The sequence below is a fragment of the Belonocnema kinseyi genome, chromosome 3 (genome assembly GCF_010883055.1).
Source record: "Belonocnema kinseyi isolate 2016_QV_RU_SX_M_011 chromosome 3, B_treatae_v1, whole genome shotgun sequence".
Taxonomy (NCBI): Eukaryota; Metazoa; Arthropoda; class Insecta; order Hymenoptera; family Cynipidae; genus Belonocnema; species Belonocnema kinseyi.
Genome location: NC_046659.1, coordinates 144,786,746 through 144,805,615, shown reverse-complemented (window position 1 = coordinate 144,805,615; position 18,870 = coordinate 144,786,746). Strand labels below are relative to the sequence as shown.

The 18,870-nt window shown below is 30.8% G+C and overlaps 1 protein-coding gene across 1 annotated transcript; it reads right to left on the bottom strand.

The window, feature by feature from the left end:
• Positions 1 to 7,470: 7,470 nt before the first annotated feature.
• Positions 7,471 to 9,477, bottom strand: LOC117170139. Its single transcript, XM_033356681.1, has 2 exons — positions 9,377 to 9,477; positions 7,471 to 8,141 (listed from the first exon to the last, which is right to left on the bottom strand). The coding sequence occupies exons 1-2, from the start codon at positions 9,432 to 9,434 to the stop codon at positions 7,618 to 7,620; spliced, it is 582 nt and encodes a 193-aa protein (XP_033212572.1). The 5' UTR covers positions 9,435 to 9,477; the 3' UTR covers positions 7,471 to 7,617.
• Between the last annotated feature and the right edge of the window lie 9,393 nt (positions 9,478 to 18,870).

Here is an 18,870-nt window from a genome sequence, read left to right as displayed (position 1 = left end):
TTAGGTAGAAAGAAAAAGACGTGGGGCCCTTTCGACTGGGTGCACACAATAAACAAGCTTAGACACATGAGTTTTACGACAAACCAGTTTAGACCCACGAATAACACAATATATGACGACACAGAATGGGGGGAGGCTTGTAGGTAGGAAGAAAGGATGTGGGGCCCTTTTGACTCTTCCGCTGGTTCAAATGGTGAAGCTCACCACCGAACCGTGACGTTCAAGCGGGAAGGGGGAGGCAGGTTTAACATGGAAGGAAACAAATTAAGAATGCAGCAAATATAATACTGTCAACGCATACAGAATAAACACGTTTAGACCCACGAATAACACAATAAACAAGATTCGACCCACAAATAACACAATATATGATCACACAAAATGTGGGGGGGGGAGGTGAGAAGCATGTTAGGTACGAGGAAAAAGACGTGGGGCCCTTTTGACTCTCCCGCTGGTTCAAACGGTGAAGCTCACCACCGAACCGTGACGTTCGAGCGTAAGGAGGGGCAGATTTTAACTAGTAGGAAACAAATGGTGAATGCAACACATATAATAATGTCAACCGCAGACAATAAACAAGTTGAGACACATAAATTTCATAATATATAACGACACAGAATATGGGGGGAAGAGATGTATACATTGAGAAAGAGGACTTGGTGACCTTTTGGGCTCTTCCGCTGGTTCAAACGGTGAAGCTCACCACCGAACCGTGACGTTCGCGCTTATGAAGTTGGAGGTAAGGAGGAGAAAATATAGGACACAACTCACGGCTTTAGGATGATGTAAATTTGAAGAAATTAAAAGAACACTGTCCGTGTATATATCGTATATTCACTCACAAACACAAATTACAATACACTGGTAGTTAGGCACATAAATATTAAACAAAATTTTTGGTGGAGAGAACACTATCGAGTACCGTGCTATGCGGTGGATAGACACAGAGTGACTCGTCGAGCTTGCGCGTGTTGCAGTCGAGCCAGAGAAGAAGATTGGGCCCCGGAAACCGGGGAGACTCTCGACCAATCCCGTAAGTTCGGACTACGAGAAGGAAGGAACAAAACTGGGGTGGGATCGCAACCCACTTTCGACCCGCTGGTCTCTTGCGCTCGAGAGCAGCACGTGCTACTCCAACTTAATTATTATTTCAAATTAAACACTAATATGAATAAACTTATGGCTAATTTTCATGAGAAAAGTAAATGCAAAATTACAAGAATATAGTTGGAATTAAAGTTCGCCGATTAAACTCATCAATGATTAGGATACGGTATTCTAATACGATATTATAAAGTTGAATAGGACAACACTTTCTCTTATAATATAGTACTAAAATTAGAACTGAAATACCTAATAACTAATAGTTAAGAAACAAAATAAAGATAATATAATAATGTTAGTATTATAATTCTGTTATTCTTCATACCATATTATTATAATCTAATTACCCGATTTACTAATTTATTATTGTTATTGTCAGTTATACGATTTTGAAATCATCATTCACATATTATTATAATAGAAATATTAAAACAGTAAAATAATAAGTAATAACTATATGCTACTAAACGTTCGACTCAACTTGTTTAAGAAAAGAAACGGTGCTTTATTGATGTTCATCAAAATTGGTTTTGAAGCAAATAGGCTAAACGAAGGTCGTCTTTAACGACGGGTTTAAAGCACTTGGTTACTTTCAAGAGGAAACGACTCAAGCAGATGTAGCTGTAAAAAGAGAAAACACAAAATCCGAAACAATCGATATAATCTTTCATGCCAGTGGCGTGTATCATTACTAAGACGTCATGAAAAAAATACTTTACAAATTTTGGGATATTTTTGAACTTAAAAATATAATAGTTACATTTTTGTTTTGTAAATAACAATGAAAAAATTCCAACCGTTGAGTTAAATTAGAAATGTGAACTGTCGATAAAATATTTGAATCATCTTTTGATTACAGATTCAGAAAACTTCTTGTACAAATATTAACTATTACACTTTTTGCAATTTTAATTGTTTTTTTTCCCACATGGTCTATAATCAATATTTTAGACCATGAAGAAAAACAAATTAACATCAAAATTTGTCACATGGTATGGCACCTTAAATGTCATGGAATTTTATTATACATGACACTTGTTCCTGGCTAAAAACAATTTCTATCGGAGCCAAAACTTTGGTTTATATATAGTATATAATGAGCGTATCCGTTAAATTCAAGGCGTTGAGATTAACTTAGCTATAATTTATTATTATTTATGATTTTAAAAACATCTACTTCGAATTGTGTCTGTGCCCACTTTCTTAGGATACATTTTATTACTTAATCTTTTTACTCTCGACTACCTAAATTCCCAGTATTCGGATTTCCTTTAAATCTCCTTAACTCTCAAAATTTATGCTTTTTTCAGTTGTAAGCCATAAGTCTTTCAACCTATTGGCCATTTAGGGTTAATTTTTTATACCTAGGCGTTAATAGCATTCGCTGTGCAAACTGGCGACCATATCGGGAAAACACTTTTCGGATTTTTCCGTCTTACATCGTGCATCATCGCAAATTGTAACGCCTTCGGGCGCTAAATTTTACCCCTACCTATAAATTTGGTGAATCTTCTCCGATTTTCGAAATCGGAAATTCACAGAATTCACGTAATTCATGCAACTGATATAACGCCCGGAATTAAAGGATTTCATGGAATTTGTGGAATTCATGGAGTTCACGGAATGCACGATATTCAATGAATTCACGAGATTCAAAGAATTCGTGGAATTTACGGCAATTACGGAATTCATGGAATTCTAGGAATTTACGGAATTAAAAGAATTAATTGAATTTAATGAATTTACGAAATTTGAAGAACTAACGTAATTAAAGGAATCTATGGAATTCACTGGATTCACGAAATTTACAGAATTCATTGAGTTTAACGAATTCACTGAATTCAAGAAATTCATAGAATTTGCGTAATTCTTGGAATTCAGGAGTTAAAAGCATTCATGGAATACAAGTAGTTAACGGAATCCAAAGAATGCAGAAAATGCGCAGAATTCAGCAATTCATTATACTCACGAAATTTGAAATTACTTCAACTCTTTCAATTATTTTAATTCTTTAAATTTCTTGAATTCCTTGAATTACTAGAATTTCCTGAATTCCTTGACTTTCTTAAATACCCTAAAATTCCTAAATTCCCTGAGTTCCTTAAATTCTTCGAATTCCTTGAACTATTTGAAATCCATGAATTCCGCGAATTCCATACATTTCGCGAATTTCTTCATTTCCGTGAATTGAGCAAATTCCCTGAATTTCATAAATTCCTTAATTCATATTAATTCCGCCAATTCCATACAATTAGTGAATCCCTTAATTTCCATTAAATCTGAAAATTCCGGGTTTTCCATGAAATGAAATCCATAAATGTCGTGAAGTCGGTGAATTCCGTAAAGTCCTTAAATTCTATTAATTCCGTGAATTCCGCGAATAGCTTATGTACCATGTTCGTTTTACAAACGTGTTGTGGAATACCATGTAGACAAAAAAAAATGAACAATAAAATTATTAATACATTTCCCTGGTCAAAAAACCTAACGTCAAAAACAAATATCATTCTATTTGTTGACCATTTACCTTTTCTGGTTAAAGATTCTACAATTTTGTTGAAAAATAATTGTTTTTAGTTAAAAATTAGTATATCCTATTTAAAAAATCTTCTTCTTCAGTTGAAAATTCATCTGTACTATGTGGTAGAAAATTCATATTTTTGAATTAAAGATTCAACCGTTTTTAGAGAAGATTTGTATTAAATTTGTATGCATCTATTCGGTAGAAAATTCATAGTTTCAAATTCAAGATTGAACCGTTTTTATAAAAAAAAATTATTTTTAGGTTGAAATTTCAACCATTTGGCTTACCTTTTTTCCTCAAATGGCTGAGAAAAAATTTTATATTAAAATTAAACGATTCTGTTTAAAATTCCTTCTTAGTGGTTAAATTTAATCGTCAAATGAAAATTTTAATCCTCTTTTCAGGAAATATCAACTACTACATTTTCCGTGAAGAGTTCACGTTTTTTGGCTAAAAATTATTACTTTTAGTTGAAAAGATAATTATTAAGAACATTTCGTGTTAAAGATATCGTGAAAAAATTAAAGAATTACTCGACCATGAAACTTTTATTGAAAATTCCTGTTTTTCGGAAGAAAATTATACTTCTTTTGTACAAAATTGATCTTGTCAGGATTCAAATTCAACGAGTTGAATGTAAATTAAATGTTTGGTTAAAAAGTTACCTTCCTTACATTTATTTTTAAGTGTTTCTGAAAAATTAAAGAATTTGTCAGTTAAAAATGTGTCCACTTGTTTGTTGAAAATGAATTCCTCTAGTGCCAAATCAATTATAAAATTATGAATTCACCTGTGGCTGAAAATTTCTCTTTTTTGGCAGAGACTTACTTTTTCTTGGTTGATAATTTATCTTTTGGGCTCAAGATTTAACTATCTTCTTCAAAATTCATCTGCTTTGTTGAAAATATAATATTTTTACTTAACATATTTAAAATTCGAAATTTTTGGATTTTTTATTAAAGTACTTACATTAATTACATTTGACAGAAGTTATTCTATTTTCTTCAAAAATATTCCTTTATCTCACCTATTTTGGATAGTAGTAGTCAAGATACTTTCTGTGTTCCACAGTCAATGATGACAATTTAAAAGAAAAAGTGTGTGTACATTTATTTTCAAGTTTGTATGAGAAATGCGACGTACATATTTATTTTATTTTCCCACGATTTAATTATAAATTGCTCTACGAGATTTTAAATTTATGGAACGAAAAGCTTTTATACTGGTTATACACATTTAATGTCATGCATTTAATATTATTCGACATATTGTGAGACTTTAAAATATTGTTTGCTCCAGTTTGTGTTTTAAAAATGTTTTAAATTATTAAACAATTTTATTCGCTATTATATACATGTAATGCGTGACTAAAATCAATTCAGTCATATAAAAGAGGTTTCAGAAAAAAGAATTTACAATAAACAAATCCCAAATGTAAAAAGTTTAAGCTTTTATTTAAAAAAGTCTGTTAAAAAAATGATGTCAATCGGTTGTCATAAATAAATTTTCTAAAATGAAAACGTACCAATGATATTTGCAGAGAATCTTTCAAAAAGTAAGATATAAGGGATACATGATTAGAATTAAATGAGAATTGGAACTTTGGCCTTAAGAGAGAAGGAATCACATGCAAATCTAAATAGTTATTGTCTACTAAACAAAACCATAAAATTTTTTTACACAACTTCACCACGAGTTCTTTTCCAAAATTAGTTATAATTAACATTGGCATATTTTTCTCGATTTAAAAAATCATTTTTAACAGGTTTCATTTTTTGAACTTGAAATAACATGATAATATTGATTAATGATAATAAATTTAATAACAAATATATTATTTATTAATTTAAATTCATTTCTGATTTTCAAATATTTTAATAAACAAATTATGTGTTTTTGTTATTGAATTTATTATTATCAATCAATATTTTCATATGTTATTTCAATTTCAAAAAAGGTAACTTGTTAAAAATGATTTTTTAAATCGAGAAAAATATGCCAGTATTAGTTATAACTAATTTTTGAAAAGAACTCGAGATGAAGTTTCGCAAAAAATATTCAAGGTTTTCTTTAGTTGGCAAATACCATTGGTACGTTTTTATTTTAAAAATTTCATTTATGAAAACCGAGTGTTAACAAAAATAGCGATTTTATAATCCCTGAATAACCTGAATAACCCTAAAAACTATTATTAAATAAACAAAGCCAGTTGTGACATATTTATTAGAAAATTTCACCTAGAGTTCTTTCACAAAACTACATATAATTCGCAATAAAATATTTTACTCGATTTTATAAATCATTTTTCCCATTTTTATTTTTTAGCTTAAAATAAGTTCAGTTCATATTTTATTTAAAAACAAGTATAATGAAAATTTCCTTTTGTTTACAATATATAATTTTAGTTTATATTTTTTAAACTTGAAAATTATTTAACTACAATTTTTGAAAAAAATTGCAACATAAAAAGATTGTCCCAAAATATTCCAAAGAATAAATAAAAATTACACATATAATTATATGTTTCATTTAATTGCACATAAGTAATAATTTGTTTTGGTTAGTAGGCATGCACTGGGATTGACGCATAAAACCAGTGAATTTTACGATTTGTGCCAAATATTTTTAATTCAAAAGATCAAAAATATCTGAAAGATTTATTATCTTTTACCCAGAACTATCAGAAAATTATTTTTGGTTAACAAATATTTCCTTTAACACTTTCGACTTGCATTATTTTAATTCTAGGCCAACTGCATTGCTGGCGCCACCACACAGCGAAAGATCGCTTCATAAAATCCTATGTTTTTTTACACGACTGTAAGGGCATGCGATACTTAGAAAATTGTCGAATTTACTAGTTTTAGGTTCCCCCGGCTTTTTTTCCAAAATAATAAATATTTTTTCTTAAAATTTTGCGAAATGATAGCGAACATGCTAACGAACGTCCTCACACACTTTTTCTGTGGGTTAATTAAAAAAAAGTTTTAGTTTAGCAAAATGTGATTAATTTGCATAGCGCTCAGGAAATAGTTTCAATTTTTTCAGTGTTAGATTCCCCCGGCTTTTTTCCAAGGATAAGAAATATTTTGCCTTTAAAATCTGGGAAACGATAGCGAACATGCTAACGGACGTCCCCACACACTTTTTTTGTGCATTTTTATCAAAAAATTTTTGATATGGCTAACAACATGCGTGTATATTTCGAGGTTATGTGTGTTACAATTCACCCGAGCGTTACTTCCAAACTACACAATATTTTTGGCCAAAAACTTTGAACTTACAAATAAACATGGAAACTAATATCCCGGAACTAACCTTGTTTGCAGGCAATCACAAATGTTTATTCCATAAATAATTTGCATATTATCGGAAAGGCAGAGAGGAAAAACGACGTAACCTCAAAATAATGCATATGCATAAAATTTGTATTTAGCACAATAATTTTTTTATGTTATTATCCCTCAAAAAAGAGTCCGGCGTCGTCCGTTATGATATTTTATAGCATCTTCGAATTCAGTTTTTAAAAATTTTCATTTTTGTGGAAAAAATCCGGGGAAACTCTAAGTATCACATGCACTTAAACAGTGACATTTGAATTTTTCACTTGGAAAGGGCCCCTAAGAAAGACATTATGTGAAAGAGGACATATTACTCCGCCAAAATATCCACGCTACTTTACAGTCAGTGAAAGTTATGAAGAAAAGTGCTATAATTAATAATAAACCCTTAACAAACTAAATTAGGAATAATAAAATCCAATTATTGTTTTTATTATTAATAATAATAAATTAGTTGATAAAGTAAAGTTTATTCATATTTGGTACGGAAAATACATGATGTGTAGATCAATGCATATCTAAATTTACGACCCATCCTCGGCATATAAATCATAGACGCCAATGAGATATTCTGAGGATATCTTGAGATATCTTGAAAATATCTACTGTAAGTCGAAATTTTACACCATAGGAAATCGCTTGACTTGTCTAACGTATCATGTTAAGCACGTGAGATGTTCCAGAATATGAATGATCTTCCCCTGTATTCGAGAGGCGACGTAAAGATGAACTATACACCTTGTGAATTCCTCCTGGTGTTGTTACGTATATATGATCAGTGGCTGGATATTTACCAGGGGAATTTTCGTTTGCATAATGATGTGGATGGGTATTCAAGTCGTACGGTTCAAACTGGTCAGCTAAATAAAATTCGCCATTTCCTATATTCATATGAGCATTCTTTGGAGTATGATTAGCAGGAACATGTGTGAAACTAATGAGTTGTGGTACTAGGAGATATGTAGCAAAATGTCTGTTTCCTAGATATACATCAACGTGATAATGATGAGGGTTCATATTTATATTTAGCATATATAAGGGGATCCTCTCCATTGGGCTGCATTCCAAAAGACGACGACGTCCAATATGTATACAGCGGTCATTCATTGTCAACATAACGCGTCCTACCGGCAAGTGGTGCAGTTCACGCCAATCCGGTTGTCCACCTGCATCTAATTTTGTAATAAAAAATGCAATATGTAAAGTTTTACTACACTAGCAAATTAGAAGGGTAAAATTAAATCGAATTTAATTTTATGTACTAGTGTGAATGATTCCATTTAATAAACAATCTGTGAAATAAATTATGCTAGGTACGAATCTAAGCGTGTTTAAGTGCACAGTTTTTTGGAATTTAATTTATTCAAACTTTAACTGCTAACTTTAACTGCATTAAGGATTAATAATTGCTTGAAGAATGATGCCACAATTTCATGTTACTGGGATGAAAGGATTATGAAAATTGGTCAATGTCTGCTTGACCCGCGCTACTCTTTTAATCATTAACGTGAATAATGAAACCTACTTATTCATGAAATTAAAAATTCTTCATTAAAAGGGGGTTTTCGATGCCACTTGAAAATCCGAAGTTGATAGCAGCAATAAATGACTTCTCAACAGGTATAAAATACAGCCTGATTATGTGAAATTCCTGTGAAAACTGTGAGCATATGATGATATATCACTTTTTTAAATAACGTAGTTTGTCCATACAACTACGAGATAGAAGAGAAAATCATTTAGTACAAATTTATTATTGTTGATTTAACGTTATCTCTAAAATGGAGAGAACATATACTTCACAATCATTGAATTTCAACAATCATTGAATTTCAGATAAAATAATGTACAGAAATGCTATAATTGATAATAAACCTTTTGTAGCTAAATTAAGATTTTGAAAACCAGTCATTTCAATTGTTTTAGCCTTCAGAGTTTAATTATAAAATGTTTATTAGCATTTTCAATAAATTATTTTCGTGCATTATTATATAAAGGAATAGCACTTTCAATTCTGCGTCTGTTTGGTGAAGTTGATAATTTTTCATTAAAGCTAAGCGTTTGTTTGACGACATGCATTATCTTCAACTATGTATTTCAGAGAAAATACTTTTCGCTCTATAAATACGTTAGTCATATTTAGCTGATAAGTATAATTAACAATTATAAAGTAAGTTTGAGAAAAGTCAGTTTTTCGATTTCCAGTCTCAAATTGTACAATGTGAAGTAGCCCTTCAATTTGATAATATATTAGGCACTATCTGGTATTAAAAAACCTTCCTTAATTATAACTCTAAAGGAACTGAAAATGGGGCAGTTTTGCTCAAAATTCGATAGTAGTAATCAGATCGAGAATGTATATGCCATATTTCTGAAAGATATTATTTCAATAATACATTGCACTTACGTTTCAAATTCAGGAATCCCGCGAAGGCAAGAAGTAGTATTTCAGTGAGAATCTTCATATTTACTGAGTGAATAAAATCTTAGAGAATAGACATCTAACTTTGCAAGAAGATCGCGATAAAACTGTCGTGAAAATCGCTGAAAGATATACTATTTCACTTCTCATCCAATAGACGCTTTGCTTTGTTCATTAGGACAAACAGAGTTTAACGGGGAATAATCTCGCTAATAAATCTAGCTAATATGGAAATTTGTTTGCTTCAGAATTATTAACAACGAGAACAAGTGTTCAGAATTATACTAATCCTAATACAGTGCCAAAATTATATGAAGATACGATATTCATCTGTATAAAGTTGTACCTTTGCGCAAGCAATCTGAAATGGTTTATGACTAAGATATCATGCAAAAAATAATTTACCAATTTTGGGATATTTTTGTACTCAAAAATATAATAGTTACATTTTTTGTTTGAAAAATAATAATGAAAAAAATTCAACCCATTGAGTTAAATTAAATATGCGAACTGTCGATAAAATATTTGAATCCTCTGGTGATTACAGATTCAGAAAACTTCTGGTAGAAATATTAACTATTACACTTTTGAAAAATTTGGATTGTTATTTTGTTTGTCCACATGGCCTATATTCAATGTTTCAGACTATGTAGAAAAACATATTCACATCAAAATTAGTCATATGGTATGGCACCTTGAAGGTAATGGAATTTTATTATATATGACAATTGTTCCTGGCTAAAAATAAAAAATTTCTATCGGAGCCAAAACCTTGGTTAATATATGGTATATAATGTGCGTATTTGTTGAATTCAAGGTATTGAGATTTACTCAAGCTATAATTTATTATTATTTATGATGTAAAAAACATCTACGTCGAAACGTATCTGTATCCACTTTCTTAGGATAAATTTTATTACTTAAGCTTCTTACTCTCGACTACCTAAATTCCGAATTTTAGGATTTCCTTTATATCTCCTCAAATCTCAAAATTTATGCTTTTATCACTTGTAAGCCAATAAGTCCTCCAACCCATTGACCATTTAGGGTTAATTTTTTATACCTAGGCGTTAATGGTATTCGCCGTGCAAACTGGCGGCCATATTGGGAAAAACCTTTTCGGAATTTTCCGTCTTACACCGTGCATCATTGGAAATTGTAACGCCTTTGAGCGCTAGATTTTACCCCCACCTACAAATTTTGTGAATCTTCTCCGATTTTCGAAATCGGCAACGGATGTGGGTCAGTCGAGTTTTAACAGCGCGACCAAACTCTAACCTAACTACTTGCAGCGTCCCTTGTAGTTCTCTCGGCTAAAATAAATTCTTGTTTCACTTTGTATTCTGTATCCATTTCGTTAAAGTTTACATTATATTATCATAATTTGTGAAATTGATTTATTTTTCAAATTACCCTACTCATAATTAAATCTCTTGGAATTGAATACCAAAGATCTATAGCACGGCTCTTCGGATAACGAAATTTCCGGGCAAGCCCGGAATTAATGGATTTCATGGAATTTGCTTATTTCATGGAGTTTACGAAATGCCCGATGTTCAATAAATTCACGAGAATCAAAAAGTTCATGGACTTTACGAAATTTGCGGAATTCACTGAATTCAAGAAATTCTTAGAATTCGCGTAATTCTTGGAATTCAGGAATTGAAGACATTCATGGAATCCAAGTAGTTAACGGAATCCAAAGAATCCACGGGATTCTTAGAATTCGAGGACTCCAAAGAATTGACGGAATGTACGGAATTCAAGGAATTCACTAAATTAGAGTAATTTTAGAAAAATACGGTATTCATAGACTCCATGGAATTTACGGAATTAATGAAATTCGAGAAATTAATTTAATTTACGGAATGCATGAAATTCACGGAATTCAGAAAATTCGCAGAATTTAGAAATGCATTAAATTCACGGAATTTGAGGAATTCAAAGAATTCATGGAGTTTATGGACATCTCCGTTTTCCTTAAATTCCTTAAATTCCGTAAACTTCTTTTGATTCCGTGAATTTCGTAAGTTTTCTGAATTTACTGAATTCCTTCAATTCCATGAATTATTTCAATTCTTTAAATTTCATGAATTTCTAAAATTCCCTGAATTCCTTGACCTTCTTAAATTTCCTAAATTCCCTAAATTCTTTAAATTCCTTAAACTGCTTGAAGCCCATGAATTCCGCGAATTCTATACATTTCGCGAATTCCTTTATTTCCATGAATTTAGCAAATTCCCTGAATTTCATAAATTCCTTAAATTATATGAATTCCGCGAATTCCATACAATTCGTAAATCTCTTAATTTCCATGAAATCTGAAAGTTCCGGGTTTTCCATGAATGGAAGTCCATGAATGTCGTGAATTCGGTGAGTTCCGTAAAGTCCTTGAATTCCATTAATTTCATGAATTCCGTGAATTGCTTATGTACCATTTTCGTTTTACAAATACTTTAATACATGTATTGGAATGCTGGATGGTAACTTCAAGATTTGCAACATGTGTGTACTGTAGACGTGTTGTAGAAGACCATGTAGACAAAAAAATTAGCAATAAAATTATTAATACATTTACCTGGTCAAAAAACCTAACGGCAAAAATAAATATTACACTATTTGTTGACCATTTACCTTTTCTGGTTAAGGATTCTACAATTTTGTTAAAAAATAATTGTTTTTGTTAAAAATGAGAATATCCTATTTAAAAAATCTTCTTCTTGAGTTGAAAATTGATCTATACTATGTGGTAGAAAATTCATATTTTCGAATTAAAGATTCAACCGTTTTTATACAAAATTTGTATTTTTAGTTTGAAAGTTCAACCATTTGGTTTACCTTTTTCCTTAAAAAACCGAGAAAAAAATTTATTTTAAAATTAAACGATTTTGTTTAAAATACTCTTTTAGTGTTTAAATTTAATCGTCCAAAGAAAATTATAATCTCTTTTTCAGGAAACATCAACTACTACATTTTCCGTGGAGAACTCACGTTTTTTAGCTAAAAATATTTATTTTTAGTTGAAAAGATAATTATTTAGAACGTTTCGTGCTAAAGATATCGTTAAAAAATTAAAGAATTATTTGACCATGAAAGCTTTATTAAAATTCCTTTTTTTGGGGAGAAAATTATACTTTTTTGTACAAAATTGTTCTTGTCAGAATTCAAATTCAACGAGTTGAATGTTAATTCAATGCTTGGTTAAAAAGTTACCTTCTTTACATTCATTTTTAAGTTTTCCTGAAAAATTAGAGATTGTTTCAATTAAAGATGTTTCTACTTCTTTGTTGAAAATTAATTTTTCGAGCCCAAAATCAATTATTAAATTAATAATTTACCTCTGTCTGAAAATTTCTCTTTTTTGACAGAGAATTACTTTTTTTTGGTTGATAATTTATGTTTTGGGCTCAAAATTCAACCATCTTGTTTAAAATTCATCTGTTTTGTTGAAAATAGAATATTTTTACTTAAAATATTTCAAATTTGAACTGCTTGAATTTTTTATTAAAGTACTTACATTAATTTCATTTGAAAGAATTTATTCTATTTTCTTTGAAAATATTCCTTTATCTCGACTATTTTGAATAGTAGTAGTCAAGATACTTTCTGTGTTCCACAATAAATTATGATAATTTAAAAAAACGTGTGTGTACGTTTGTTTTCAAGTTTGTATGAGAAATGCGACGTACATAATAATTTTCTTTTTCCACGATTGAATTATAAATTGCTGTAAGCGATTTTAGATTTATGGAACAAAAAGCTTTTATACTGGTTATACACATTTATTGTCATGCATTTAATATTATTTGACATATTGTGAGACTTTAAAATATTGTTTTCTCAAGTTTGTGTTATAAAAATATTTAAAATTATTAAACATTTTTATTCGCTATTATATACATGTCATGCGTGACAAGAATCAATTTATTAATGCAAAATAGGTTTCATAAAAAAGAATGTACAATAAACAAATCCCAAATGTAAAAAGTTTAAGCTCTTATTTGAAAACGTCTGTACGTAATAATAAGTTTCAACTAAATTGTTTTTATCTTTGCTCCAATATTTTAAAGATTTTTTGGAGCAGGTGGACCGTCCAATCTTAAACGCGTGTAGCAAATTTTTATAATTATAAATGAAAACAAAATTCATATTTGCTAGATGTATTACTTACTCATTTATATGATTAATAGATCCAGTAAATACACGTATTTTATAGAGTGACATCAGCATTATTTTTCCTTCAAAATTGTTTAGTGAGATGAATAAATAAAGCAGTTATGGGATATAAGTCGTAATAGTATATAGAAACTATTTAGCGAGTCTGATTTATTGCGAATATCTTGAAAAAATATTATAGCCTAAACAGGAAAATGTATCCCTGATCAGAATACAAATAGAGTTGGAAAAAAGCCAACGATATCAATAGAATGTGGATAGAAGGTACTTGCATGACAATGTATTTTACGTATCCTGAGACGTTCCGTTCTATTTTCATAATTGAAATTCAGTAATAAAGTTACAGGCGAATATTTATATTGATACGACATTGACTCAAAAGTGGGCAGCCTAGCAGAGCTAAGGGATGATTCACGAGATCATTCGATCATAAAATCGATTGCGCGCGCCATCAGATAATAAGTGGGGATAGCGTGGGACCAATGCAATTTATATATTGATCCCGGCATCGGTACCACGTCTTCTTCTTGTAAAAGCTTCACCGAGGAGTGACCTACCTGGTTGATAGCTGCTCCATTCAAGGAAAACTGTCAATGAAAACACAGTTTTTAATTGTGATTTGGCGTCATGCTAATTTTATTCGAGGGAAGCTACTCCTCTGTGATTTTTGATCGCGTATTAAAGAAAATTGCGGGACATTTTAAAAAAAGTTGTCAAATTAATCAAATGTGTGTCATGCTTGTCATGAAACTGCGCTCAATTTCACGATAAAGACCTTGTTGTGCATGATTGCATTTTTGATTGTGAATTAAAGAAAATTGTGGGGAATTTTTAAAAATCAATGATATAAAAGTGTGTGGTGATTGTAACGACTATGTACACCATTTAACAATGGATATCTTGTGCATGAGCTACCACTACATTTTAAATCAACGAAGTGTGAATTACTTTACGTCCTTTAAAATCTTAATAAAGTAGATTATTCGAAATTTAAATATAAAAGTAGAGTAAAACTCGCAACGACTTTACAATTAATTGAAATTTTAAGACCTCGTTGTGCGAAAAAGTCTAGGGGCATTAATAACAAATCTAAAAATATGGAGAAGAATCAGAAAGTCAATAAAGAAATTTAAATAAAAGAAAATTGTGCTTCCTCGTAACGACTTTGCAGTTAACTTTAATGTTGATATCTCGCCAGCGAGTAAAATTAAGGCTCAATAATAAAAAGCCAAATTTAAATAAAATAAAATTGTACTTTCTCGTCACGACCTCGCACCGTATTTAAACATGAGGACCTGGTACAATGAAACATACAAAAAAATAAAAATTTTAATTATGCAAAATAATCTTAAATAGATCTTATCAAAGAGATCTATCGCTAAATTGCGCACTTATCATTCTCTTGGGTGAAGTCGCAATCCTTGATTTTTGTTCTTTTATTTATTATAATATAAAATTTCAGTAGTAAATTTTAGTATAAGAATGAGCCTTACTTATTTGTTGTAAATGTAATTTTCAAGTATAGTTGTAAAATTTGTAGAGCTCGTTTTAACGTCCTACCAGTATTGGAGCCAATATATATATAGTTGGTTTCAATTAATTGGAAAGGACCAGGTAAACGAAAATTAAACGAATCTCTTATTGAAAACAAATGCCTGTGAGATAAGTTGAAAATGCAATAGAACTATTACCAAAACTTAATAAAATGTTTGGTAAATGTAAGGTCACGTTTTGAAATCAGCCAAGTGCAGCAATCAAATTGCGAATATAAATAAACACAAATGCAATCCCAGGATTGAGAAGAGTAATAATGTTATAATTCCTAATAATGAATTAGGTATATACAATTTTTAAACAAATGTATTTTTCTGTTAGATTAAAGTGTTAACTTCTCAATGGTGTTGTTTATGGAATTGGAAATACGTAACGTGCAGAATAAGATATAATTACATTTGTAGGACATTCTTGGAACATAAATGAGACATTCTAATAAAATATTCTGAGGATGTCTTAAGGTATCCTTGGAATATCCAATATATATCGAAATATCTCTTTTTATCATAATGAATCTTCGTGAAAGCATTAAATCTATCGTTAAATATAGACAATTTTGGATTGTAGGATATCACTCTCGCTGTGTCTAATGTAGCATGTTAAGCACGTGGGCTGTTCCAGAATATGAATGATCTTCGCCTTCATTCGATATTCGTTGTAAAGTTGATCTATACACCCAGTGATTTCCTTCCGACATTGATACGTATATGTGATTCGTTTCTGGAAAATTGCCTGGGGAAGTTTCGTTTGGATAATGATGGTTATATGTATTTGCATGGTATACTTTGAACTCCTTAGCTGAATGAAATTCAACGTTTTCCATATTTATATGAACCTCACTTGGAGTATGATTAGCAGGAACATGCTGGAAAAGCACATGTGGTTCTTGGTTGAAAGCTGCAGAAAAAGGATGATTTCCTATATAAGTATCAACGGAATTGTGTGAAGGTTGTACATGGACATCGTACAAATAGTATGGTATGCCCACGCGACAGTTTTCCCAGACATGTCCTTCATATATACAGCCATCATGCATTTTTAAAATAATGCTGTTTTCAGGTAAGCTGTGCTGTTCAGGTGAATCGGGTTGTCCATTTGTACCTAATTTTGTAAGAAAAACATCACGTTTATAAAGTTTCTCCTCACTAACAATCTAAACTGTACACACCTTTGAATGATTGTGTCTTAAAAAGTTTCCGGTATTAAAAGGTCCAAATAAATCAACAATGAATAAAATCTGAAAATTATATAATCTCATGTGAAGGAGTTAATTGAGGCCAGGCTGGGCCCTGACTAGATCGCCCAATTAATAGTTCAGAACGAATCAGGCAGCCCAATCAATGCCCAACTGGGCTACTGTCTGAGTTGTAACGGTCAGCCTAATGAATGCTCATATTGAGTTAAAAAGCTGAGTCTTTGTTGGGTAGCCCACTTTATGCCAAATTAATAAAAGAGGGCAGGATCATTATTATTGAGACGCTTCGGTCACTTTTTGGACCCGCATCGGTCAAAAATACCTGGTATAATTCAGAAATCGAAGAATAAAATCAGATTTAAAAATTCCACAGAAACACTTAAAAATGATGTAAAACACACAAATATTAAAGAACAAAACTAAGAAAATAAGTAAAGAAGGGCGAAAGCCCGACATCAATTTTGACGCGGAGACTACTGACAGAACAAATTGAAAGCGAGTTCCGAAAATTCAAACAAGAAAAACAGAACGTGATGAAAGAGTCAATAAAATAAAATGAAATTTTATCAACAAGGAAAATTAAAATCTTTTAAGAGGTTTGTAAACGTCAGGAAATAATTTATTTTCATATCGGAGATTAACAGTATTCGGTAGTTTGTCGATAAAAAAGTTTTAAATTATTTTTCCACGAGCTTATATATATATATATAATTTTTCTTTTCTTTGAGAAGCTGTAAGTTAGATTGTAAATGGTCTTGGTAGTTTGTTTCTTTAGAACTTGTTGAATTTTTTCCGATAAACCTTTTATGTAAGGGCAAACTGTGAAATCAACATAAGATGCATATTTTTTATTTAGAAGCAAATTCAATGTTTTATTATCAGGAAGCATTTTTTCTTTGAACAGTGTGTTTTTGATTCTAAACTCTGCATGTAAAAATATAAGAATTCTGTAAAAAAGGACTGTGAACAAACCAATGTTTTGGCAAATAAAATGGAAAGTGTTAAAATTTAAGTAACAATTTAGTTATGGAAAAACTCGAATCTCACTGTCTTTGGCACTTTGTCAGTTTCATTTTTCTTTCGTTACTTAGACGACATGACCGCAGCTGTTACTAAAGGTAACACTCATATACTCCTGCAATAATTTGATTCTTACAATCCCAATAATAAATTTACTATAGAAGTTGAGGAAAATTTAAAATCAGTTTTTTAGACACTCTGATGCAGAGTTTAGAATCAAAAATATTAATTCAATCAAAGATACTTTAAATGATAATGGTTTTCCAATCTTTTTGATCAACAACTGTTCAAAGAAAGAAACTTTGCAATTATAAAACGCTGAATTTGCTTCTAAATCCAATAAAAATAACAAATATCGTATGTTGACTGAGTATTATTTATTTTAACCTTGAAGCCTAGACTGCATTTATCCTATAATCCTTTAGGTTATGGGCCCAGTCACGGTTTAAATTTTTACTATTAAAAAAATTAAATTATAAAAAAAGTGTTGGTTAAAAATAATCTTGTGTAATCAAGTGCAGTTATAATGGATGAAGAAACAAATAAAACAAAAAGAAATATTAAACCCTTCGATGGTGACAAATACAGTATTTGGAAGTTCCAAGTTCGTACTTTGATTAAAGAAGAGGGTGCACTCCGTGTGTTGGAAGAGAACCCTCCGCAAGAACTGACTAGTAAATGGAAAAAGTGTGAAAGAATCGCGAAAGGAATCATAATTAAACACTTGAGCTATTCTATGATCGGCTTCGGTTCGAAAAATAATACCACGAGTGAAATATTAAAAAAACTTGACGCAATTTATGAACGGAAAAGTTTAGCAACACATTTGGCAGTGGAAAAGAAACTTTTGAGTTTCAAATTTCAGCAGGATATTCCTCTAGCGCGACATTTTATAAACTTTGACGATATGATAGTCGATTTACAAGCGGCAGGTGCAACTTTAAACGAAACTAGTAAAGTCGCGAGATTATCACTAACCTTACCAAGTTCGTATGATTCTGTGGTAACTGCAACACAAACACTGTCCGATGACAGTTTGAGTCTCGCATTCGTAAAAACAAGACTTTTGGACTATGAAGTGAAGCTGCGAAACGAAAAAAGTGAAACTAGTGGAAAGGTGCTGCAAGTGGAAACTCAAACAACAGTAAAATAAAAATTAAAAAATGTGTACACTGTGGTAGAAACAATTACGAGAAGAAAAATTGTTTTTATTATAAAAAATCATTGCAAACTGAAGAACGTCCAAGGACAATTCAAAGCATTCAAACTCAAGAAGACAATTTGAGTTTTGCCTTCGTGACTGGAGTTGGAGTTTTACCAGATGACCAGATGAAAAGTTCCAAAAATAAGTTAATTTTTTATTGGATTCAGGTGCAACGGATCATCTAATTAATCAATCATATGTTTTTACAACAATGACGCATTTGTAAATACCGGTTTATATCTCAATAGCCAAGAAGGATGAAACAATAACCGCTTAAAAAAGAAAACATAAAGGTCACTACAAATCTAGGATTTTCGAGAATTCTAGAGA

What these genes read in the sequence shown, in the direction of transcription:
- LOC117170139 (XM_033356681.1), bottom strand. Translation starts at nt 9,434, where the DNA reads ATGAAGATTCTCACTGAAATACTACTTCTTGCCTTCGCGGGATTCCTG. An exon ending in GGGATTCCTGAATTTGAAAC is followed by an intron (nt 8,142 to 9,376) that starts GTAAGTGCAATG and finishes TTACAAAATTAG; the next exon opens with ATGCAGGTGGACAACCGGAT.